General features: G+C 40.9%; 1 protein-coding gene across 2 annotated transcripts in view; it reads right to left on the bottom strand.

Annotated features, from left to right (window-relative positions):
- Positions 1-21,876, bottom strand: part of usta (uronyl 2-sulfotransferase a) — a 62,284-nt gene extending 40,408 nt beyond the window's left edge. For both annotated transcript variants that reach the window (XM_061707110.1, XM_061707111.1), the window contains exon 1: positions 21,394-21,876. In XM_061707110.1, the coding sequence (XP_061563094.1) occupies positions 21,394-21,628 (235 nt within the window). In that variant the 5' untranslated portion in view covers positions 21,629-21,876. The remainder of the gene's footprint in view (positions 1-21,393) is intronic.
- Positions 21,877-24,734: the final 2,858 nt, after the last annotated feature.

Here is a 24,734-nt window from a genome sequence, read left to right as displayed (position 1 = left end):
GTGATGTGACACAAGAAACAGATTCAGGAAGAGCAGCTGCGATACAGCCCACTTGTGGAAATGAAATTAAAGAAAGCTGAGGGAGATAAAAAGCAAGTGTGGCTGAAACAGGAACAATTTGTTATGTAATCAGATTTTGAACCCTCTGTGGAGGTCAGCAGAAGAAGTTGAACGCAGTATCTGGCAGCTTTCTCAATAGTCTGAAATGCCGGCGTCAACAAAGATGAGCATAATGATTCCAGCAGGAGTCAGAGATTCATGCACTTCCAGACAAAAATTGTTGGTTTTTTTTCGGTGTCGGGCAATTGCCAAATATGCGACAAGCATTTCTTGACTTTAAGGAACTCATTCTAAGTAAACTAATGATTAATAGCTGCGATTATTAAGAAATATCCTGGTTGTTGAGTGTAATGGCATTTTATTGCTTCCAGACAGAAAGTGTTGGCTCAGAGACTCATCCAGCTGCGGGAAAGATCCTTGTTTTCTGGCTTATGGCAGGCAATACATGCATTCCATTGTCTGCTTGTGCCGGCTAAGACAACGCTTTAATTGCGACAATGTGTGTGTCCATGTGCCAACCAGTTTGTGCCTGACATTCACACACAGAGAGGATCCCCATTCTAAAATCTCGGTACGTCTGTGCAGCAGCGGTAGCTCCAGTCGGGCCCATAAGCAGAGGACGGCGCTGCAGCTTGGCCCTGCAGAACAAACAGACTGCATAAAGAGAGCCTGTGTGGTGCAAAGTCTCACACTGAAGTGAGGGACAGAGAAGAGAGGAAGGGAGGAGAGAAGAGAGGGCCAGAGAGACAGCGGGAGAAATATGAAGATCTGTGGAGGCAAGATGACAAAAGAGGGGGCCAAACATGAGCAATGATAGAAAGAAGTGTTGAAATGAGACTTACAATCTTACAACAACAACAAAAAAGTTGCATCCTTGTAATAGCTTCTTGGATACCCTTGTCAGAAGTTAGACTGTGTCATAAACTATTTCTAGAGAATAGGGAGATGATGAGAGCTCCACACAGTGTGTGCCCATGGTCCTCCGGAGCATGCTACTTTTCTCATGGGCCCCAACTACAGACATTTATATGGCTGTGACACAGTTCTCCTTGAAACAGAAAGGTGTGATTTCTGCACAGAGACGATCCATTCCAAGCATAGCATGAAGGTCTGCTCACATCCCGAGCTGTCTGTATTCTTCTGATATTAATTAAGGAAGTTGTGTAGATGACTGAATCCATCAAAAAGGTCCAGAACAATAAAATATTTAAAATATGTATATATATGTATTAAAATATGTATACATTTTTTAATCCCTTTTAACAAATAAAAAGTATCTTTACACTGATCTGCTTCATCAGAAGAGAAGGATCCCAAACAAGAATACAAATGTGGTCAAAGAAGGGGACCCAGAAATTTGGGGATCCTGCCTATTTCAAACATAGCAACAAAGTATTTTTATATCTTTAATAGCTCAAATGAGAAACCGTAATATACCTTTTGTTATCACAGCTATGAGGCACTTGATAGATTTGTTTTGAATCTCTTGTTTGGGAGACGCTTTGTCTTCATGCAAAAGCCTTATGGTTATATGAGATTCTCGACTGACTCACGCATGTTCAGGCGTTCCTATTGATGGATTCTTACTGATATGTAAATCAGATGGCCATTTCCACACATTTTGTCTCATCTAGGATACTTCTACAATATCCATCATTACCATCAGTTTGTACTTCCTTTAGAACGATAAACTTCCTGAAAATGAGATAATGCTCTTGAGGAAGTAAAATTCTCTCATTTGTCCCATAGAGATATCTTAAATATACATCAGTACTACAGTCTCATTTCTTTTAATTTGTTTATCAAATTAATTGAGGGTCTTATATTCATTATGGATCATATGGATCAATTAAATCAGGTAACCACAACCTCTTTACTCTGTGCTAGAATCTGACCAATCACAACAATCCCACCTCTGGATATAGCAGCTTGAAGCCCCGAAATAAAGTCTCACACCACTGACTTTGTAAGAATTCATTGTTGCAACACTTTATGATCACAGAAAAAACATTTTTTTAGTACAGTCTTTAGTACAATACAGTTTAAGTGTCCTCTGGCCAGACTTATCTAAAAATAAATTCAAAAACATCTGATGAAAGGCATGTAGGACTCTTTTCACAAGGTTCATATTTGTGCAGGTGTGCCTGGACACTTGTGCAGCGCACTAACACTGTCCAAAATCTTTAGAAGTCAAAGAGATGTTTTTTATATTTCCAAAGTGTCCTTGAACCAGACCAGAACCTCCCCTTAAACATTCTCATTTTGTCTTTTCTTACGTACACTGGGAACTGTAAAAATAACCAGATATCGCTTTGCCAGATTCTTACAGGCTTCACTTACTTAATAGAAAGTATTTATTTGAATTTTTAGAGCGCTAACTAGCTGCTGAGAAGAGTCCAAGGCTGCTGATTGTTGGAGCAAGCTTTGAGGGGTTTGAGTATTTATGCAGCCTTGAAATTTCTCCTCATGGCCTTTATGGGATAAGTCACGGCTCAGAGAGCTGATTAAACCCTGAGACCTTGGTATGAGTTATCTCTAAATCACTGACGTTACTCCTCTTTTCCACTTTTCTTCCCAATAAAACTGTTACAAAATACTCCAGTCTTGCAAAGAATAATTAATCTTTGCCAAACATGTTGACTATTGGCACAAGCCTTTGCATGTGTCTGGTAATTTCAAATAAAACCAGAGAAATGGAAATCCAAAATGCCACTGCGCTTTCCACAAATGTAAAATGGTTAGAAAATTATTTTAATGAGATAATCGCTTTACTTTAAATCAGCAAATACATTTAAATCTTATTGTCACAGCATTTTTTCCAACTTAATTATAACTTTGGAAGAGTGAAATGATTCCAACCCATGACTCTCCTCTTCTACTTTCCAGACAAAGAAAAACAGAAGATATTGTCTATCAGGCACTTCTTCAATTTCAAGTATCCTTAAGTGTTTCCATAAATGCAGGAGGTACTTTTGCGACTGGTGTAGTTGTGTACTTTCACACAAGAGTCTGCAACCCCCCGAAGCATCTCAGTAATTACACAGTGGACGGTGGCACGGCCCTGACCTCCATGCCTGTATCATCTGTTACACAAATACCCATTTGACGGAAACGGCTGTCAAGCTCCGTTTTGGTCTGGAGCGCTGGTCAGTGCCAGGTTAAACCGCTGCTGGATCAGGACACTCCCTCGCTTCATGCTCAGTTTTCCTTCCAAGATTATCTGCATATACGTGATAAGCGTGTAGAATGGAAGTTTAAATGCTGCATGTGGGGAAACAATGCCATGAAAGGAAGGAAGGTTTGTATTTGTGTGTTTAAGAGTAGATTTGAGAGAAACAGTGAAAGAAAAAAGTCCCACAGAGGATGTGCATCTGCAGCAGACCATCTGGAAATCCCTTGACATCATCCAGGTGCCTTCCCTATCTTCACACTGTACACATGGTTTTTTTTTCCTTTAAAGTGCAAAATTCAGCACATACAGTATGCCACATGTTGAGCAAAAGAACTTGACACTTGAACTTGACATGTCATTCATCATACTTCTATAACCAAAACCTGTTTTACTGCCAACACTACAAAGGACCTTGACTTCATTTTTATTATTATATTATTATGTTTATTTGACTGTAATTGCGAGGCAGTAATGAATCTGTTAAAGACAGATGATAGTCCAGTGACAGGCTTTGGCACAACACTGGACTGTGGTGGCCAGAAACAGAGCAAAGCGCAATAATGAAGAAATAAAAAACAGATGGTGGGTCAGAAAAGTAGCATTGTCTTTTACAGATGTGGCTGTTTACTGCAGGTACTATCAAGACATTTGAACCTCAACTTTTCTTCATATTTAGTTAGACAGTAAGGCAAATCTAAGTGGAACAAAGCTGTGAAGTTAACTATATACGATGCAAGAATGAAGCTGCGTTCCTCTGAGTCTGAGTCATGTAACATTCAAAAACAGATCTTGTTGACCAAATCAAAAATATTTGAAATGGTGGTCAATGTGGTGTTTTTGTGACTTACAATGCTCTGAGTGAGTTACTCCTCAATATATCAGGCAATCATGCCGTAGCTTGATGGTGTTCCAGACTTAAAGGACTGACAGCAATGTCAGTGTCTACAGCGCTTGTGTTCTACTGCACCACGGTTCACCTCATACAAACTAAAATAGTTTTTGTTACTACCTCCACTAATCCCCCGCGGGCGGAGAGAACCCACAGGATAGGTCGGTGATGTCCGGACATAAAATCCGGCCCAATCAGTCGGAAACAACAGAAGCGACACTGTGTCCAAAAAGGCAGAGACACAAGACTGAGATGCCTGCAGTCTGAACGCTTCTGGCATGATGACTTAGTGAATCTCTGCACAACTACTGGCTGCAATAAGAGAGAAAAGAATACAAACTCCCTAAAAAGTACAAATTAACATTGTAAAAAGCACTAAGAATTTAGTTCTTCAGTATGGACTGAGTGTGGGTCTCTGTGACAATGGCTAGCAGCAGAGCTTCTAAGCACTTTTTGTAGTCATTTCTTTTTTTTTCCCTCTCTTGCAATAAAATCAAAACCACAAGTTCTAAAGAGAGGCACTGAAGAAATACACACCTATTATGGACCATTAGGAACCTAATTATAGTTCATAAACTGGGTTTCCTTATATTAACAATAGAGTTAAGTGTAGCCCTCCTGTTTTTGTCATCAGGGACAGATAAAAGGGATATTGAAGGACTGAAGGTGTTCAATCTGGCCATCTTTTGGTGTCAAGCCGGGGTTGCACACAGTTTCACATCCTGCTCAGAAGCAGCATCCTTCATAGGCATTATTGGACACTCAGATTAGCTTTGAATGCCATGCTCTTGTTCATATCCTTTGCCTGGCATGGCTTCATCTAGATTATCCACCTTCCTTAATAATTATGTGAGAAAAAAATAAATACTGCAATTGAAATTTTCGTTCATTACAACACAATTTTGGTCTTATTCACGAAGTTACAGCTGGGGCTCATAACCTTTTTACCTCATTGTGCTCCTAATATTCTACAGATGTCAGCACTAAACCGGCAAGAGTTGCTGGTTATACATGTGCCTTACAGTATTTGAGGTCAGTCATGGTCATTTTCGCCCACATGCCACTGGTCGCAGCTCACCGACCCAGACAGTCTATGAGAACCTGTAATCAATGTGTCAGATGTGAGATGTTATGTGGGCATTTGCCTTGAGATCTGCCTATAAATAGGCAGGGAATTTGCCCCACTCATCAAGGCTCCGGCCCAGGAGCCGTCACTGTCAGTGTGGGATTAAAGGAAAAGACGATAAGAAGAAGAAGGACAGAAGAGATAAAAGATGGCGGCAGACTAAAGGACATCTGGTTAATGAGGAAAAAGGACCGAGCAGGACATTATTTTTCCCCCTGAAAAAGATAACATATTCCACTGAATAGATGTCAACCGCACACACGAGCTCTTAAAAGTCTGCTTCGATTGGCAAGCGGACAGGAAGCAACAGCAGGTGTGTGAATGAGTATTCGTCCATTAGCAAATGCACAGACTGGAAACTTGGAACCGCTAAACCATTATACTGCAGAGATTAATTCAGTGATCTCCAGTTTTATTGAAAATGATGTTTGGAAGAAAACATTGACTATAAATAACATTTATAACTTCTTCAAAACTGGAAGAGATTACACACCCTTCATAAACTTCTTCACATCACTGGAGAGAGGTATTTGTTCAAACAGAGCATCGCAATTTTAATAGCTCTTTCCCGTTTCTTCTTATTTAAACCTTTCAATATACAGTATGAACAATTGCCAGATAGCAGGACAAACTCAAGTTAAAATAAAGCAAACCACTATTAGTTTTTTATATGATTCACCATATCTCAGACAGTATCTATACAGCTTTCCACAGGGATATGAAGTAGCCCGCCACTTGTATACATTACTGAGCAGTAACATGAGCAGCAGGATAACAACCTCCATCCTCACCTGGTAATACCATCATGTCAATGAAAACACTTTAAATGACCTCTTGCACTTTCTTTGACATTAGTGTAGAACACCTTAAAGAAAAGTGCTGGCTTTGATTCAGTTACGTAAAAAGACATAGGCTAATGAGCTTAGTGTGTAGTGGTTTCTATGTGCAAGAGGCATTACTGTGACTAGTAATTGAAAAGAAAAAGGTTTTTGACAGCCCGATGAATTTATTTACAAAACATGCAAATTAAAGTACCTGTCTACTTAGGGGTAATGTGCTGGGTGTAATCTTTAACATGGAACTGGGTTTATGAAACTCTGGTTATTCCAATCTGAAAACAACTTTATGCTTAGAAACTGTAGCTTTTGCTGTGGATTTCCAAGAAACTGCGCTACGTTTGAAGTTGGAAAAACAAGTTTGCTAGAAGAATAAGTAGTACTCATAACACTTTGTTGACAAATTCAGCATTGGTGATTTAATGAAACGTATTAGCAGCATGCTAGCACAGAAACGGTACCAATACACACTGGGCCAGCACTGTCCTTCATTACACCTCTGCTGTTTAGCCTGTGATAAGTCGAGTTACATGTTCTAAAAATGGTTGATTGTTTCAGTTTGTCTATTAGCAAAGCTTCAAATGCAAATATTCCATTAAGCTAAGTAGCATAAAACCGGTCAACTTAGCATGTTTCCATTCACTTGTGAAGACATGGGTTTCTTCGCTTTGAAAATGAGAGTAATCTTTAAGTCATGAATAAATTATAAAGCAACAAAACAGATGAAAAAAACTGAAGTATCTCCACGGCAACCGCCAGTATGATACAGCTAGCCTGTAAATTTACGAGGCATATTCTTTTACATTTAGTGCTTACAACTGCAACACAAGGCCAAACTAAGGTAACTTTTTTAAATGACATTTTTGGATGTTGAAAAGCAGCGGGCTGCCATCTGTAAGTGGTTGCTGCGCCCGGCCCTGAAGGTCAAACCTCCCTGTAATTTAGCTTTGTGGGCTAGGCTATGCTAGCTGGCGGTCAGCGGTTTGCTTTAGCTTTTTTGAAACCACCTCATTAGAGCCCAAGAACTAATTATAGACAACACCGGGCGAAAACACTGGGTGAACAACAACTCCTTATGAAACATAAAAGAATGAGATAGAAAACCCGTGAAAGGGTTAAGAAAGCTGAAATTCACTCGTGCTGAAAATAGATAGTGGTGGCTTCTAATTTTGTGCTCAGCTGACTTTCTGAAATTCAGCTGGTTTGAACTTAGTTGGAGGGTTAGGTTGGTGAAACTATAGAGCTATTACAGACATTTTGAAAACAAACAGCTACTGGATTTATTCTTTAACTTCATCATTTGATCCTTCAGTCTAAATAAAGTGCATTTTGCCTTCAGCAAATTTAATGAGCATAAACACCCCAAAAAAGCACTGCTGCGAGGAGCTATCAAATATATATTTTCATAGGATCATAAATTATAATAACTTGCCAGTCATCATGCATCATTTTCACACCAACAGGACTCGAACTACAAGAGCAGCCCCTGGACACAAACATAACAAAGTGTACTCTTGAAATGGTGATACTTGTTTACAGTCTGCAAACTCACAGATACACGCTCTCACAGATGAAACAAGCATGAACAGTAACACATGCAGCTGGCGTGAATGACTGGAGCTGATACAGGAAGGCTCACAGAGACAGTGGGTTTTGAAATCCTGCGGTAATGGAACTCAGTGTAGTGATTAAAGACGTGAATGTTCCAGCTGGCAGCGCCACACAGCCAATGCACCCAGGGCACTGTTGCAAGCACATGTGCGCTTATGTGGCTCGCACACGTCCACTGCAGTGTGCAGGACAACACACAGGCGGCATCTGTTTGCTCGTATTATGCTGTCTAGGAAAGAATTTTTACATGGAAGGGGCGGGAGGGGGAGCGGTAGGACACGGCATGAAGACGTAAGAAAGAGGAAGTGGATAGGAACTGATGGAAATGAAAAGTGATGGCAGGAGTAAAATAAAGAAGGGGAAAAGTGGCAGTTCTTGGGGTAAGACTCAGACTGAGCATAGAGGTGGTGGTGGTGGACCGATATGCTGGCAAACTTGTCCTGGGAATGTCAGTGGAAACACTGCCCAACCAGAATCTGGGCCAGCGAACAGCCAGGAAAATTATGGATTTCAAAGCTACGCGGTGTGTAACTCTTTTCTCACATCAAGGTGGGCTTATCCTGGGTCCTCACATGACCTTTAACCTCGTGTAAAAGTCTAGTTTATTGCTGCAGCCCGCATTCCTGAAGCTGAAAGGCCGGGGAAAAGCTGAAATATCTGTCCACAGTTTTCTCCTTCAGACATGTTCAAACACAGGTCAGATATTACTCATTTCTCCTGAAAACTTTTAAATCAATAGCAACAATATCAGCTGACTTCTCCCCAGAACCAGAACTCTGCTGAGAGTATAATAAACTCAACCTCAGTGTTGACTGGACAGGGAAAAGAACGTTGTTAACTTTGGATCGTGCTGCCTTTACTCATGATGTCTCTTCAAAACATCTGGAAAATGTGGTTTCTCCAGCAGAGCAGAACATTTGTACAGGATTACCGCCGCATCTTCAGACTGCACCGCAACAGTGTGCCTCAGCTGCGGCTCGAGCACTTGAAGGAAGTGCAGTTTGTTGGGTAAACATGACAAAAAAAGAAAAAGATTCAGATACTGAAGACTTGGCAAATTTGACAGGTGATGGCAGGATGTGGATTTTAACACTAACTGCGATAGTTTGCCCTCTTAACTTCACACGAGACAGTGGCGCTGAGAGAAAAGTGTGTAAGCAATTAGGAGAGGAAGCCTGAGGCAGACTGAGGGAAGTGGTGCAGGACAGAAGTGGGTTTTAGAGAAGGACACCACATTCTGAGACGGAGGTGAGACATTCGGTGGAAGTGAGGTTTGATTTACAAAGATTTACAAACCACATTCCAGCTAAAAAAAAAAAAAAAAGACTGCAAGAACCCACAAATCCTACATGCAAGACAGATCATACAAGAAAATATCAACTTTTTATCAAAGCAGATCCAAGTCCGTGTTTAAGGTGATCCTTTTGAGGTCATTTTTCACTTTTTTTGGTTGCGCAACAAAGAATTGTGACATCCTGAGTGATGAAGCAGAAATAAAGACCTGCTGCAAAATACATTGATTGGATGGAAGGTGGGATGTGTTACTAGATCCCTTTGTTATCCCCGGTCTTTTCTGCATGGCCCTCAAATATGTGGAGTGTTTCTGCAAAATCTGTTTTTTCACTGAAGAAAATCAAAGCACTTCTTTTTAGCTCAAAGATTGTTTTTTGTGAATACCTGAAGCTGGGCCACAACGCAGAGCTACATTCTGCAATGCAAAGGCATACATTTTATGTTTATTTGAAGAGGTGCTTATTTTTAATGAAAATATTGTGTCTTTTACACCACGTGTAAATATGGATAATATAGTGTAGTTGCATCTAACTGTGTCAGGCATGAGAATTGCTCAGAGTAACCGGTGAACTTTGAGAATAAAACCCTACGACTTGTTAATTGAAATGACTTTAACCTGTGGATACATTAGAGAGTTTATAAACGTTGGAGGGTGGATAAACTTCCAATTGCCCCAATTTTGAAACGAGACCTGAGGTTAGAGCAAAACCGCTGAAAAAGTGGACCACGGCACCGTCACTCCCTGTGGCACTGAGGCGTTTGTCGAAAATCTGCTGATGAGAATTTTTAGGATCCGTGTGTTGTATAAAACCACATAAATGTCACAAACGATCACATCTTTCCAGCTAGTTAACGTTCATCAATAATTGCAATGCACCAACTCAGTCTATAGTCCTCAACATCTCTTATGAGAAATATTTGTCACAAATGGTACTAAATGTTTAACTGAAAAAAACTCCTTACTCATCTAAAAAAAATAAAAATAAAATAAAATAAAAAAAAAATTAATTAATAATGATAATAATAATAATAATAATAATAATAATAATAATAATAATAATAATAATAATAATAATAATAATAATAATAATAATAATAATAATAATAATATTAAAAGTTTAACTGAACATTTCGGTGCTGCTGAAACTGTATGTTCATCATCACCATAAGGGACTCTTACAAATGACTCCAAATGAATGTATCTAGAAAACATCTGACCTAATGGTATCCCATTCAACTCAGCTGAGTCCCAAAAAACGGAATACTGAAGCTACATAAAACTTTAAAGTTCAAGGCAGCAAACTTCCTCAAAGAGCCCATGGCAGTTTTAACAACCTGGGCTGGGCATTGCTGCTCTATCTGCCCTGCTGTATATTTAAGGCTGCTATTTTAAAGCGCTATGTACTTTTTCATTGCCGTGAAACGAGGGTAGCAGACGGAGTTGTGGTAAAATCACTCACGAGTAAAGACGGGCCGGGCTCCTAGAACAAGGTATGCCACTGACCATCGACCAGCATGTTTCTGTTCAGCGAGTCCCGTAACAAGCAGTGATGCCACATGATGCATCTGCCATCTCAAAAGAAGTTGATGAAAATGGACAGTAATTGTTTGAGCACACAGTCCTGTTACTTGATAGCAAGTGTGGCAAGTTGAAAAGCTTTAAGAATTCAGCATGTTGGGTGTTCTCCTGGCAAGCCTATTGAGGAATGTGAATTGTCTTAACATTTGCCAAAGTAATTATAGAAACTTCCCAAATATGCTAACATCACAAGGGCACAAAGATGTAAGGAACAGGTGTAAAAATGCCTATCTGGCAGGGTACAATTTATGTCTTTCCAATTCTATCACGAAAGGACAGAATTGAAGGTTTAAAGGTTTTCTCCTTTCTACATGAACAGGGCAAAGCTCATTTAAGCGAGGGACTCATATTACATGTTGTAAGCAGACACCTAATTCTCTCAAACAAGCTCCACTTACTCTGGCTTTGATCTATTTTTCTTAATTTTTAAATGCTGGGATGTACAATACGGTGTTGTCACATTTTTTAAAAAGCATCAGAGGTAACTCCTGCTGGGCGTCGGTGGGAGTTTGATACCACCACAGACGCACACACACAAGTCCTTGGACCACGTAGAAGTTACACAGAGTGCCTTAAAACATCACCCTCTTATTATCCTCTCAACTAAAACAAAGGAAGTAATTTCGTTCAATTTAGGGGCTCATTTTCACATTGTAAAATCCAAAGATAATGAGTTCATTAAAGTTTCAAATAAAGTGATTCTAAGTCACTGGGTGCTCAAGTGGCGTTTGAATCATGAAAATTAGCTCTGTAGATGGTAAAAGAAATATTTGATGAATAGTGCAAGTCTTGGTTGGTTATAATTAGATTCATCACGGAAGAGCATGCATCAAAATAAACTTGGTTTGATGTTACCAGCTAGTACCAGACACTGATGATGTCCAATGGGCCGCTAATGTTATATACCGCTATAAAAATACAAAGTTTTGTTGTGACAACTTGTAAATTAGTCAACCTGCATTTAGCCTCTTTTGCTGTATTTTCCAGCCAGTCAATCTGAAGCTTTAAAATAATGGATGTGCCTGTTCAAAACTCTTTCCAGTTCGAGGGTTGAGTTTTGGGCTCATAACAAACTGTGAGGTCAAAAATGAAGAAATTCTATTTCAATTACGATGGAAAGTGCCAAATATTAACAACAACTTGCTGTTTTTGGAGATTCAAGTGTCAATTACTGTAACGGATTAAGGTAGCTTCACCTCATACGCTGTAAACACTGTCTGAACTTAAAAATATGCCTGCAAACACGTCTCTATGTAATTTTGAGGAGTAACATGTGCATGTTGTCCATTTGCGGCATTGCAAAGTACTGTTTTAATGAAAAGCAGTGGTACAGAAATAATTACATTTTGATGCTGTTTCTCCTTTCCAATGACGTACCCTAGGATTTGAGCATCAGCTGTCACTGCAATTCGATCTAATGACAGTCCTGTCGGAGGTCCAAATGTCCATCATAAAGCTGACTGCCTGCACTTCTTCTGGCTTACATGACTTGTTCAGTCATGGCCTCCAACGCAACTCCAAGTGTTCAATTAAGCGTTAAAATCACAACTTTGGATGATTTGTTTTTGATCTCGTTTTTAGAAAAACAAAACTCCAAAGGTGACTGCGGTGACTCCTCTGTCTTCGCCTTTGACTTGGTAAACCCCTCCTGCGCTGTCACCTTTATGGCTCCTTAAATATTGTATAGGGTGGCTTTTATTACATTTAGCAATGTCTGAAAACTGTGGCCTTGCATGATGAGAACTCCAGCCTAGAATAACACGATTATGGCAACATAACACAGGTGCAAGAAAACAGAACTGCCTAATTGGTTTTAATAATTTATATAGAAAATAGGATAATCATTTATCATGACCACATGCCAAACCAAGTACTACCCCGATTATGAAAGAAATTATTTTTTGATTTTATTTATTTTGAACCAAAGTTGAAGCACTGTGTCTTTTTGTTTTCATTTCCCATTGAACAAAAACAATTATCCCTTTATCGACTCTTATAGCCAATTAAAAGCTGGCTAGAAACTAGTTCAACAAACAGAGCGGCTCAGTTCTACTGAGCAGCCGCGGCTGCTCGCTTTGCCAGTCCCGAGCAAATTACAAGCCATCTGACTGTTTTGGCATTGAAGCTGAGTGTGAATCCAAAGTTGTTGTTTGTGTTGTTTGTTTTGTGGTATGTTGGAAGTTATACTTAGTTTTTCTTGACACTAACAAAGTGGAAACACAGAGGAACCAGGCCAGGCCGTCTTGCGTTAACCTCCTGATGAATTTTGTCAGCAAAATGTGTTGATTGGATGCAAAATATTATTCCATCTTCACTTCCTAAAAGTGATATAATATTAGACATAGCCTTTGGTATTAAACATGAATGTGTACAGTTCAAGTATTTTTCCACATCACCAACTTCACTTGGCCTCAGACTGATGCTTACTCAGCCACCGGTAGTAAAATGTCGAGTGACAGATTGACTACACTCGCTCTGATTTGAATTTTCTTTGACACTGAGTAAACTACTTTAAAGCAGCAACTCTGTCACTTTTGGAAAGAGTCGGTGTCACTAAATCTTACAGTTTAAAGAACAAAATATGATCATTACAAAAAAGAAATGTGTTTTTAATATCCTTACAGGAAGTGGGTGTGCTAATGTGACTGGAGTGGGGAGTTTGTTCCAAAGCTCACACATACATGGCAGACTTTTCTAGAGAGAGAGCGAAAGCAAAACCTTTGGAAGTTGTTCAGCTTGTGTGTCACTCTCCTCACCGCTGTATAACTGTACAAACAATCGAAACACACAAACCGCTGAGTGTGATAGGTTTTAATCACGTTTAAGGAGAGAATCACAGCAGCTGAGATCTGAGCTGGTTTGTGAAGGTCTATGGCTCAAAAAGCTGGGCAAATAAAGAAAAAGTGACTTTGATTTTTCACAACCAGACTACTGACGCACAAACATCTTCCTATTTGACTAAAATCAAGGAAAAATGTGTATTTAAAGTTGGTAGGCCCTTGTGAGTTTTACACACTTCCAGATGTTTCAGGTGATGTTTTTTCTCACTATTATTGATACAGTGATACTGATGTTATACTCCACAGTAACTCAGCGAAAAGGGGTTTTGGTAACATATAGGTGAAAATATCCACCAGTTAACCTGCACTTATCTTAGTTTGCAGGGGTAGCAGCCTGAGCAGAGAAGCCCAGACCTTCCCTCTCTCTGGCCACCTCCTCTCGCTCCTCCAGGGGAATATCGAGACGTTCCCAAGCCAGCCAAGAAATATAATCCCACTACTGTGTCCTGGATCTTACCCCAGGGCCTGCACCCAGTTCAACATTCCCAAAACATGACTCCAGGAGGCTTCCTAGCCAGACGCCTGAAGAACCTCAAATGGCTCTTTTCTTTGTGGAGGAGACTGTTCCAAGTCCCTTCTGAATGGTGGAACTTCTCACCTTGTCTCTACAGTGGAGCCCAGCCTGTATAGGAAACCTATTTAATCTGTTTCTGTCTGTGATTTTGTTCTTTCAGTCTATACCTACAGTTCTTGTGCTGTATCTTGCACAACCACTTCCCAGGCAAAGTTTACCGAAGCTACTGCTGCATTTTTTAATTTAGATTTTTTCCCTAATAGGTCCCAATGATACCCACAGAATGATGCTAGCAACGGCGTGTCTGACTGTGGAGAGCATATCATATCAATGAGTATCAATGGGGTGATGCCAGTGACACCCCAACATCTGCACCAACTGGTTTAAGAAGCCAGTCGGTTCACTATTCTCACTACAGTTATTATGGGTACAAAAAAAAGGACGAAGTCAAAGTTTTGGGACAGGAGATGGAAACTAGCAATAGCTATAATCTCTGTATGCAGAACATCAGTCACGTTGGCTTGTTTGTAATGAGTGAATGTGATCACATGTAAACCTGCATTGTCCCCATTAAATAAAATTAATTAAATTAAAAAAGTAAGTGGAAAAAAAGGAAAAGCAAAAGAGAATGTGACTTAGCAAGTAGCGAGACAAGGCTAAATGTTGGGCTGGCTTTTACTTATTGTGAGGTACAAGAAATGGGAAGTGAGATCGGTAGTTACTAGACTATCCAACATCTTGCTGTCGTTTCTTAACCCACTTTGTAATTTTGACCATGGTCCTTAGTGAACGTGCTGAAAATCAACACAGACTAATGTCTGGACTGATGACCAAGTGGGCGTGTTCCTGTAACACGCCCGGCGCTACGTACGAGGGAAAACGGGCTTCAGAACTTTTTAAAGAATAGCGTGTTTATTAGTAGAGACCCCGTGTTTATGATACATTATAACTAGTGTTGCTTTAAAAGCAGGAACCCACTACTATTGTAAATCAAAAAGCTTCACCTTTGGTTACACTGTGTAACCAAAGGTTAAAACTGTGTAGGGAAGAGTAGTCGGGAGGCGTTTGAGTGGTACCACGTAACATGACCGCCTACTGTCTGTTTGGTCGGCCTCTCTGGCGTCACCAACATCAGATGGGCTGACTGATGCAGGTGACAGAGCGGGTGGTGGATCCATGCTGAATAACAGCACGATATGTGAAGTGAGTAGTGACTCTCTCCAAATCGGCTCTTCAGATTGTTAGTTACCTGAGTTTTATGACTTGTTTTAGTAGCCAGGTGCAGATTACAGTTCTGTAACAAGCTGATTCATGACGTCTGTGGCTCTGAGGATGAGAAGCTCGCAGATATCCTCTTCTTGTCATCAACAAATTCCACCAACAACGAAACAACGCCCCGCATCAGTAGTGCTACAGTAGGCACAATTAAGTGCACCTTTGGAGGCAGGTTATTGGTGTTAAACTTGGGGTATTCACCAAAGGAAAAGGAGTTATTGTGTCAAATGTTCTAGATTTTTTTTTAAAGTACATTAAGTTGACTAGCTGTTCCTTATCAGACCCCGTCCACACGTAGCCGGGTATTTTTAAAAATGAATATTTCCCCCCTCCGTTTATAAAAAAATTTGCATCCACACATAACCGAAGATCTGCGTTTTCGACCACATTCATAAGCATTCTAACCCGTAGATCATCTGAGGCTCCCGGGAAGCTGCACCTCCGCGGCTCCGCGGGGGCTCCGCGGGCACCGTAGGGTGCGCGTCGCCGCGTACCCTACGGTTGTAGGCTCTGTGTCGGTGTAACGCAGTAAGCGGTGGTCAAGAGCAGAGACCATTTATTTAATAGCTTGGAGAACAGATGCTGGATCATCTGTAGTAAACAAAAGGCGCACGTCAGAGCAGATTTGTTGTTGTTTTGGAGCATAATGTGACGTTAGAAAACGCAAAACTCCGGTTGTGTGTGTCTACACGCATATACATAAACGGAGTTTTCAAAAATCTTCACTTTGCCCAGAGTTTTTTTAAAGCTTCGTTTATTTGCGTTTTCGTGTGGATGACAGGTCAAAACGTAGGAAAATATCTCTGGTTTAGCAGATATCCGCAGATATCCGGCTACGTGTGGACGGGGTCTCAGTTAGCTTTGCAGTTTTAGTAGTCATCATAGGCATGTCATTATACTTGTTAGCCAAATGTTTGCTTCTTTTTTGTTCAGTTTAGCTACCTAAAGCAGCAGTCTTCTGTTGAAACCTTTGACTCCTGTCCTCGGGGGACAACTTCATATCGTTTTACAGCACTACAATTACACTTCAGCATCGGCCAAACTATCTCACAGAGTTACAATCTGGTTTACCATGACTGGCTTAAAAAAGTAATTATGGAAGAGAAAATAAGAGTGATCGAGCAAGAGCTAAAAAGTTAATCTAAGACAATGTTGCAAAAGCAGCTTAAAATAACGGGGGATCTTGAGTAGCTGAGGTCCTGCACGTCGCCTCTTTTCCTCCATGGAACTTTACTTAACTTATACTTTTAAATCAAAATCATGTTTATTATGATTAATACAAATCTTTCAATAGTTTTTATTGGAATAAAACTAAATTTTCCCAGAAAGCAGCACCCTGCAACCCCCATGACAATAACTTTGTCAAAGACCATGTTCTTATCTGAACAACAGGATTATGGTTGTTAATAATTGTAGTGATTTAAAGTATCTAAATGAATATTGTGCATCCATTCAACATTTGAATAAACTTTATAAAACTGTGTTTGATTTTAAAAAATGTGTGTTGTGTATTTATTCAAAAACTTTGCAGCACTTCCAGACCTGCATAAATATGATGAAGGGAGGAGGGAGAGAGAGAGAGAGAGCGAGAGAGAGGGCTCCCAAAGCTTCCTCTGTGTCCATACATACCTGCCTAATCCCTAATACTGCCCCACAGTCTCCACTCGTACACTCTAGCTGCCAGTTTCTGAAAGTTAAATTTACCAGTGCAGGGGATTTAAGGTTACAGAGTTCTTTTGAGAAGCAGCTCAACATTACGAGAGACACTAACAGCCACACGAAGCTTGTTCTTCAATGCCAGTCAAGACTGTTACAGACACACAAACACACAACAAGTGTCTTTAAAAGTCGTAAGATACAGCCATTGAAAGTATCCACCTCAAAAAAGCAGATCACTTCTGTCTGTTTCGGTTTCAGCAAACCAGAAAAGCCCAGAGTCAGATGGCATTTGGCATGTTACTGCAGAAATATAGGGTGTGGGGTGTGTGTAGAGAAAGACAAAGAGCCAAATACAGGTTTCATGACTTCAAAATCTCCCACAGTCTAGTAGTATTCGCCAAATCCTTTCATATTTCTCTTATATCCTTTTCAGACAGGAGCGGAGACGGCTTCCTCTGTAAAAAAGATTCCACGATTGGTAACAAATTGCACATAATCCATCCTTCAGTCCAGCTTTTGCTTTAAACCAGGTACCCTGGTGCATGGAAAACTACTCTGAACTATAAGGCTGGGAACCACTGCCCATCTTGGTAAAAGCAACAAAAATCTCAGTTTAATAAAGTTTTAGTTCAACATCACGCAGTTCAAAAGTCTGGGGGAATCATCGCTACACATTCAGGTCTGATTTTGCATTCACACTCGTATCTTTGACACGCAGACAGGTCACTCAAGAGGAGACTTTTTGGCAAAGCAGCTTCATTAATATTTATGGGCGTACGATTGAAAGACAGACTTGACACAGCTTTCACAAGGTCATCGACTGGAAACGCGCAGGAGTGAGCCCTGAGCTGTAAATCCAGGTCTGAAGGTCTGCGCGCTAGTTTAGTTACTGCATCTATATGTTGAGTGACAGCCTCAAACACCAACCTCCCCAGTGCAGGCTGAACAAAACACAGTCTGTTCCCTCCGCTCTACAACCGGCTGAGAGAAGCCCACACATCTAACACACAATCACACTACATCACACACCCTCATTCACTTGCACCTCCATCCAGTCCTCACCTTCATGTTGGCACGGTGCAGCCCAATGTGCCACAAATCAAATATAGAGAAGGCTGACGTGTGGCGTACGAGGTAATAGTAAGAGCTTTTATGTTAGAGCTTGTTACTCCTGGGAACAGGCGTTTTAAAGAGTTTGTTAAAAGAATTTCTTCTGATTCAAGCTGAGATGGGTTAAAGAAAACGAGACAAGGGAGCACAAAGTTCTGTGATTTTCATTCTAATAATCATAATCAATAGCATCTTAGGATGAGAGTTGTGTGCTTTACTTACTTTACTTTTGATTGTAAACATTTATTTAAAAAAAAGGATTTCGGAGAACTCTGTGGATGCTGGATACTGTGGATACTGACCACCCCCCTTTATTCTGTTAAAATAAAATGAAAACCTTTATAATTTATCAGCGCATGACTGAAAAACAATTCTGATTATCAGTTATCCAGTTGGAGGCAGACATACGCATTCACTTCTCTGTTGTGAAATGGGTCTGGTACCCCTTCCATTCACAGCCATTTCTACCGGTACAGAATGTACCAAAGGAATTGCAACAAGTTTTATGTGATGACTTAAAAAGGTTCATCCAAGAGCTGCTGTTCAAAGCAAAGCAGATGGTTGCAGAATTGCTAAATGCTTAAATCATTTTTTGGCTGCAAAACCAACAACAGTTATTCACCAGCGTTCCTACTCCTCTGTACGCCATCTTGGACATGTTTTGTCGAGCCCATAAGTCAGGTTGTTGCTTTGCCTACGTCACACGTGTTGTTGCTCTGATTGGTTGGATGCCTAGCAAATGGCATCCAGCGGCAGTTTGTCCTGCATCCGTTTGTGATGCACCCTGGAACTCAAGTCCAGTAAAGAGACCATTTCTTTGTAGTGAAGAAGAAAAGAGCAAGGACGGCTGGCCACGCTACTCATTCACAGGAATTTGATTTCCAGAGAACTCCCCTTCCTTTCCCTTATTTATCACAGACATCTCTTCTTTAGGACAATGGGTTTCTTCGCCAGGGTTCCACAGTTCTGGCATCAAGGTCCACTGCCCTTCATGTTTTACACATTTCCCTGCACCAGTCCACCTGAATCAAATGAATGGGCCATTAATAGACTTGTGCAGACCTAGATGACTAGCTACTGATGGTTCATTCAATTGTACCGGGTGTGTTGGAGCAGGGAAACATTTAAAACATGCAGAGCAGCTGCCCCTTGAAGGCCTGGAACTTGGTGAACACAGTCCTCTTCAGGGTTGGACTTGGATCAGCATATCAGTGCTCCATCTGGAAGGTCAGCAGTTTGAGACCCAGCAATGGCATACGCGATATGTGCTTGAGGGGGCGCAACAGGGGAGGGATTCCTGTCGCAGCCATCATCCCATTGCTGCAAAATCCAGAGTGACAAGAGAGGGGGATCAAGATTGCGTTATGTAGAAAAGGGAAACTAAGTCCAGGAAAGAAGAGTGAGCTTCAGTCTTGTAACCACCACAGCATCATGCTTGTTTAGCATCATGTCTGCATCTTTTAGATAATGAGAAATAATTTACCTAGGGACAAGTACCAGTAGAATATGGAAGCAACACCCCATAAAACACACATACACACACAGACTGCCCACTGTAGTCAAACTGTATTATAATTCACAACAAAGAAAATACTCTAAAGGAGAATTTAAGTCCTAAATGAAAAAAGAAACTCCCTATTAATAATTTCCCTGTGTCACAACTTTCTGTTCAAAACAAAGCTTCGCCCCCGCAACACAAGTGAAGACGATTACTCATCCAGACCCTTGTGGAAGCGCTGCACTGGAATAATGTTGTTGTTACATAAGAGAAAAAGAAAAACCCCTCTTCCACAATCAATAGAGCACAAAGAAGCGGGTGCCAGACAAAGCTCAGGTCCTCTGGGTTTCCGTGCAGAGCTGCGGCGGAGATCACGTCAGATATTTGGGAGCAGACACATGCAGATCCTCACAGAGAAAGATCCCTTCAGGGTCCACGCATACCTGAGCACTGGTGAATTATGAGGGTGCAAATATGCCAATCTACTGCTATTTTAGATCCAATGTTGTATTAATGGCATATAGATGTGTCCTGTGACCACCACAACCTTGTATGCAGCATGTGTATAAGTGTGTGTGTTCGTCCACTTCTGAGGAGTGCTACTTAGTGAGATTGTGCAAGATATTACAGGCTCTCTCAATGCATGCATTCACTTTGTGCAATTACTCAAAAAAATAAAAATAACTTTTATCAGCGGCCTTGATTTCTAAATTGAATTAGGCTGCAGAGCGTTTACATCAGAGAGAGAGAGAAGCAGATCTGTAAACTTCCTCTTCCTGATTAAACATTTAATGTGAGGAAAGCTGTCATTTATGTTTTCATGTTTCACGCCAAACCAGGCTTCATATCTTTCTGGAGCGTTTTGCGCAGCTGCGGTGCGCAGGCACGCACAGTCGCGTGAGGACGCGTGAGATTGTGTGTGCGTCCACAGGAAACCAATCTGACCCTCGGGATTAGTGGCTGACTTGGTGAGTGGCGCTCATTCTGTTCCAGATGTTTATCACGCCATAACCGACTGAAAGCTCCATGTGAGAAATAGGTAAGAACACAACCTCCTTTCAACACACCCACAGACAGACAGACACACACACACACCCATACACACACACACACACACACACACACACACACACACACACACACACACACACACACACACACACATTCCAGCAGCAGCCAGTGCTGTATCACCTTTGCGCCTGATTCTGTGCAGTTATCAGAGAGGTTTATATCAGTCAACCAGACTTTTTCCGCATCAAAGCATCCCCCCTATCGACTCTTCATACGTGTTCCTCTAATAAAGACAGACACTCAGCCAAGGCACCTGTCTGTGAAAAATGTTGCAAAATATAAAAACTTCACCGCGCAACAAAATTACAGAAACGAAGCACTGTGAAATCGAGATTAAAACCAATTTTAAACGCTTCTTTGCATTTAAAATGAAAGATTGTTGAGAAAATATGCAGAATAAAGAGCTCCACGTGTTTTAATGTGACTATCGATCCCAGGTACGCGTGTCTCATGACGCTTGTCTGGTTCCAGCCGTGCGTAATGCGCGCTGCGTGGCTGCAGCGCACCAGCCGACTGCTCCACAGCCCCGTGGGGAGATCATCCACACACAGGATGAGTCTCGACACTAAAGATATGTGTCCCTAAAGGTGCTGGATCATGTTTGGACAAGTTAGGACTCACATGAAGACCGTAGTGGAGGAACCCCCTTTTTTTAATAATATGATTCCAACTTACTGTCCACATGACAGCATCCTCGCCCTTTCAGAGAAGTCTGTCAGTTAACTGTAATTCCACGTGGGACTAATTTGATGTCATGAAATATTCTTTCTTTTAAGTCTAAACCTCCAGTGCAACTTTCAGTGAAAATCTTTGCTGGCGATTTGCAGCCATTCCCAAAGAAAATGAGAAGTTGTTCTTACCGAGATACTGCCTGATGTCCAGCAGGAGTTGAGGAGGTCCTCCGTTCAGCTGGTAAAAAAGGGAGCCGAAGCAGAAGAGGAACAGCGTAGCCATGCAGAAACCATACCCACGCAGGGAAAATCTCAGCGGAAACACCGATAGTAAGCCGTGGTTTCTGCTGTTTCTCTCTCTGACGTGGTTGCAGGTCTGGTTGTTGTTGTTCTGAAGGGGACTGCCGCTGAAATTCTTCATCATCTCCTCCTCACAAAGCGCAGTGGAAAGTCACCCATCCGCCTGTGGAAAGTGAAACTCGTCGCTTTGAGTTCATTTGAGTTGGACAAGCCAGTGAATTTGGAGACGCGCAGGCATCCGAGATGTGCTCCGCTTCCCGGAACCGAGGGGTTCTTGTTGTTTTTTTTGTTTAATTCTTTCCTCTTTTGCGCACAGCGTTCCTCTTCTGCACTCGCTCTCCGCTCGTTTGCGCCTGTTGAATGACTGCTCCTTCCTTCCGTCCCTCCAGTCAACTTAAGAGTCCATCCTTCTCCTCTGAGCCTTTTGGGTGTCATATTACTCAACGTGGAAATCTGGAGAAAACTTCCACTTCATAGCACGATTTGGAGCGGTATGCAGCGCGTGAAACAGCGCCCCCCTGTGTCTACTGAGGGAAGTGGCGCTTTGCAAGGACTGGGTATTTTCTCGGGCAACGGTTTAGACAGCAACTTTGACTCACATATGAAAGAACAAAAACATCCTAACCTGTTGACAAAAACAGTCTTAACTCCAAAAAGGACACAATGTAAGATGTAGTTTAAAAAGAAATAATCAAAAAACATTTTTTTCATAATAAAAATCATACAAAATGTTGAGACAGGGCGATTTGAGTAACAAAATCCTTATTTTTTTTGTATAACACATACAAATACATATACTGTAGATCTTGGAACTGAGGAGAATAGCTGCTGAAGTTTAGGGAGAGGACTCTAGAGGCGGGTGAACCTCCACCCATCTTTACTTCTGTGTGACTTCACCTCTCCATGCTCCTTTTATACCCAATCATGTCACTTAACTATCACCAATTAACACATTTCAAGATTTCCCTCCAGATGTTTCTGCTTAGTGTTTTTTTTTGGCCTTTTTTGCCTACTGTTGAATGGTTAAATGTCTCTCCTTCAACGTGTGATACGTTTTCCATGTTCATGTAGGAATAAAATATGTATTGTGAAGTTTGCAAATGCACTTATTTTTAGAATTGGGATTGTAGATTTAAATAAAGACTTCATGTTGTAATTATTTTGAGCTGAGGGCATAAGAAATATATGCAGCCTTGTTTTGCTTTTTAAAAAATGGTTGTTATTTTATAATGATTACATGTTTTTGTTATCACATGATAAGGCTGAAGACATTTCAAGAAAAGAATCTGGTGGAATGTTAACTATTCCCGTGTGTGTACACATGAAACTTTCTCTTTTTCCCTCGCGGGCAAGTTGTTACAACCTCATATTAAACCATATATTTTCCACAGCAGGGTCAGAAGCCACCATTAGACCACAGCTGCACTTGGGTGGTTATTTATAACAGTTACTACCTCACTAACAGCTTTCTAGGGTGTCAGTTGTTGAGGGAGTAAAGAAAATGTAATAAAGGAGGACAAGAATGATTCTTTCACAGGCTGACTTGCATGGCGTTTCCCAGGTAAATGCATTTAAATTCTATAGTGCTGCCCTCTGCAAGCTTGGCACAAAACTTGTAAATAGATTAAAGTTTTATAGCTGAGGGAGCCGGCCAAATCGATAGGTTTATTGCAAAAAACTGTAGTATAAATGTCAGAAAGGTCACTGTATCAAATCCAAAATCAACATGGGTGCAAAATTGTTAATTCCTTTTTGATTCATGCCATCTATGCATCAGGTCTGCAGGCTCCTGGCATCAAACAAGTCATGATGGCTCCAGAAGTTTTCTGGATCCACTATAACTTTTGTCTCCCTGCCATCAATCCATCAAGATTGCAGGTACCTGCCAGAAGCTCCTACTGCTAGCAACTGTGGTGCAAGTCTCAGCTCTTCAGCTTTATCAATAATTTAGCCCCTCAGGATCTGCAGAATGAATTTACTCTTTCTCTGGGTAAGACATTTGTCTGCCCATGTGAGGTTCCTCATGATCTAATCGAATAAGAGTAAATATTTGAAGGAGGACGGGTGGGGGTGGGGGTGCGAGAGGCAGAGAAATTAGCACGGATTTTACACATTTGAAAAAGGATCACTTTGTTTGAATTAAGAGCACATGCTGTAGAATTACGCAGCCTCTCTTAATCAAGTTTACCTTTCTAAAACTAGACTGAAAGGACAGTGTAGTGGGAACACAGGGGGCGAGAATTTCAGATATTTGGATGTATTCCAAAATTAAACTACAAATTCATCATCCAGAAAATCACTAAGAAATCAGCTATATTTGTTTCTAGTTCACAGTCAGGGCCATGTGTTGTTTTTCACCCCCACAGTGTACTTAGAAGATTGACAGCAAATGGATGGTGAGGAGAATATGACAAAAAATATGAGCACTTACCGTGTCTGTAAGTTTTTCTGTTGCAGTAAAACGCAATCAAGTAATATAATGAATTCTGGACTGTTTTTGTGTTTTTATTGCAATCCTTTTATACTTTAAACTAAACATCTGCTGACAGCTCCAAACATCTCATTGTACGGCACAGTGAGGATAAAGACATCTACGCATCCATGTCCTTGTCAGAATCTCAGAATTGTCATTGCACATTGAATAAAGGCAAAATAATGTAGCAGACAAAGAAAAGCTCAGAATAATGGCAAGACGGGGAGAGTCTTGTTGCAATCTTTAAATTAATTGACCTTCGATCAAATCATTTCATACACATTCCTCTGGGACAAGATGTTACACAACTCGGGTTCGGGTTTGCTGTCCAAAGGGGCCACATCCCGACACAAACCAGGGAGCGAAGAAATGGGATTTCTTCAACTGACCACTGGGAGCTGACTCAAAAAGCAAGTCAATGTTCATAGATCCTCATGTTAAAATGTTGAACTTTGCAGTCATACACACAAGTTACAGCCTGATTTTGCTAGATTTGACATCCATGGTGAATTTATACAAAACCATAAATGTATGCATCATTAGGTCCAGCTGTTATCAGACCCAGTCGCCACTCAGGAGTGCGATGACCAGTTATGTCAACAGAAATGAAGACGGATAGACGGACTGGACCAGAATAAATTGAACATAACCCCAAGAGCATCACAAGCTGGATATTATGAATTAAGCAAAGAGAAAATATCCCATTTGAGGCAGCAGAGCCACTTTTGGATTGACTGGGGTTCGGGCGTCCTCCGCA

The sequence above is a fragment of the Cololabis saira genome, chromosome 18 (genome assembly GCF_033807715.1).
Source record: "Cololabis saira isolate AMF1-May2022 chromosome 18, fColSai1.1, whole genome shotgun sequence".
Classification (NCBI taxonomy): Eukaryota; Metazoa; Chordata; class Actinopteri; order Beloniformes; family Belonidae; genus Cololabis; species Cololabis saira.
The sequence above is the reverse complement of the archived record's forward strand: the minus strand, read 5'-3'. Positions and strand labels throughout refer to the sequence as shown.